This window comes from Penaeus monodon, chromosome 21, assembly GCF_015228065.2.
Source record: "Penaeus monodon isolate SGIC_2016 chromosome 21, NSTDA_Pmon_1, whole genome shotgun sequence".
Lineage (NCBI taxonomy): Eukaryota > Metazoa > Arthropoda > Malacostraca > Decapoda > Penaeidae > Penaeus > Penaeus monodon.
Window position 1 is genome coordinate 33,160,555 of NC_051406.1, and position 719 is coordinate 33,161,273.

Genomic DNA, 719 nt, shown 5'->3' on the forward strand with positions numbered 1-719 from the left:
TCCCACCGGAAAGTATCAAAAAAAGAGAGGGGAAAATTTTAAAAAATTTAATGGGGAGACTGTCGTATTCAACTGATCATTGACAAGTTACCCTGGGTAAGAAACACACCCTCTCCCGTTTTTACCCAATTTGATAACCCGGGAAAAATTTAGTTACCCTTCGCCCATGTGAAGGTGACAGAACTTTTACATTATATATTTTAAAAGTTAAATGCAAAAAAAAATAGTTTGCTACATAAAGCAATGCCCCTGTCACGCTGCGGCCCGTTGAGCTGTCTGACAAGGGGAACCACAACCCCTCAGGGAACGTGAAGGCAAAAATTTGCCGGGGTAAAAAATACTTTGGCCTGACCAATGACGGCTTGCAGACTGCCCTCCTCTAACGGGGGTTTGGGACCCCCGCCCTTCTATAGCCCAGTGGTAAACCCTTCCTCAGTGGTCCCCTTGAGAAGGCCAACATCCGGGGGGTTAATGCATCTGAAAGAGAAGTCGAAGCCCCCCAAAATTACGGTAGGGGGGAAAAGTCTTTTTGCGACGCTCTGAGCATATAAGCCAAGCACGATTTAAACTAAAAAAAGAAACATTCAATCAAAATCCAAATTTACAGATGGGGGCAGTGATTTAGACCCTTGAGTTTACTTAGGCCCTTTGAAGATGTAGCTCCTTTGGATAAGATTATTTTTAAAAATACAAAAGTAATTATCATCCCCTTGCCCGGG

General features: G+C 43.5%; 1 protein-coding gene across 1 annotated transcript in view; it reads left to right on the top strand.

Annotated features, from left to right (window-relative positions):
* Positions 1-354: 354 nt before the first annotated feature.
* The window catches only part of LOC119586657 (keratin, type I cytoskeletal 9-like), a 12,609-nt gene continuing 12,244 nt past the window's right edge, over positions 355-719 (top strand). Inside the window, exon 1 of the mRNA XM_037935395.1 lies at positions 355-510. Coding sequence (XP_037791323.1) covers positions 355-510 — 156 coding nt within the window. The remainder of the gene's footprint in view (positions 511-719) is intronic.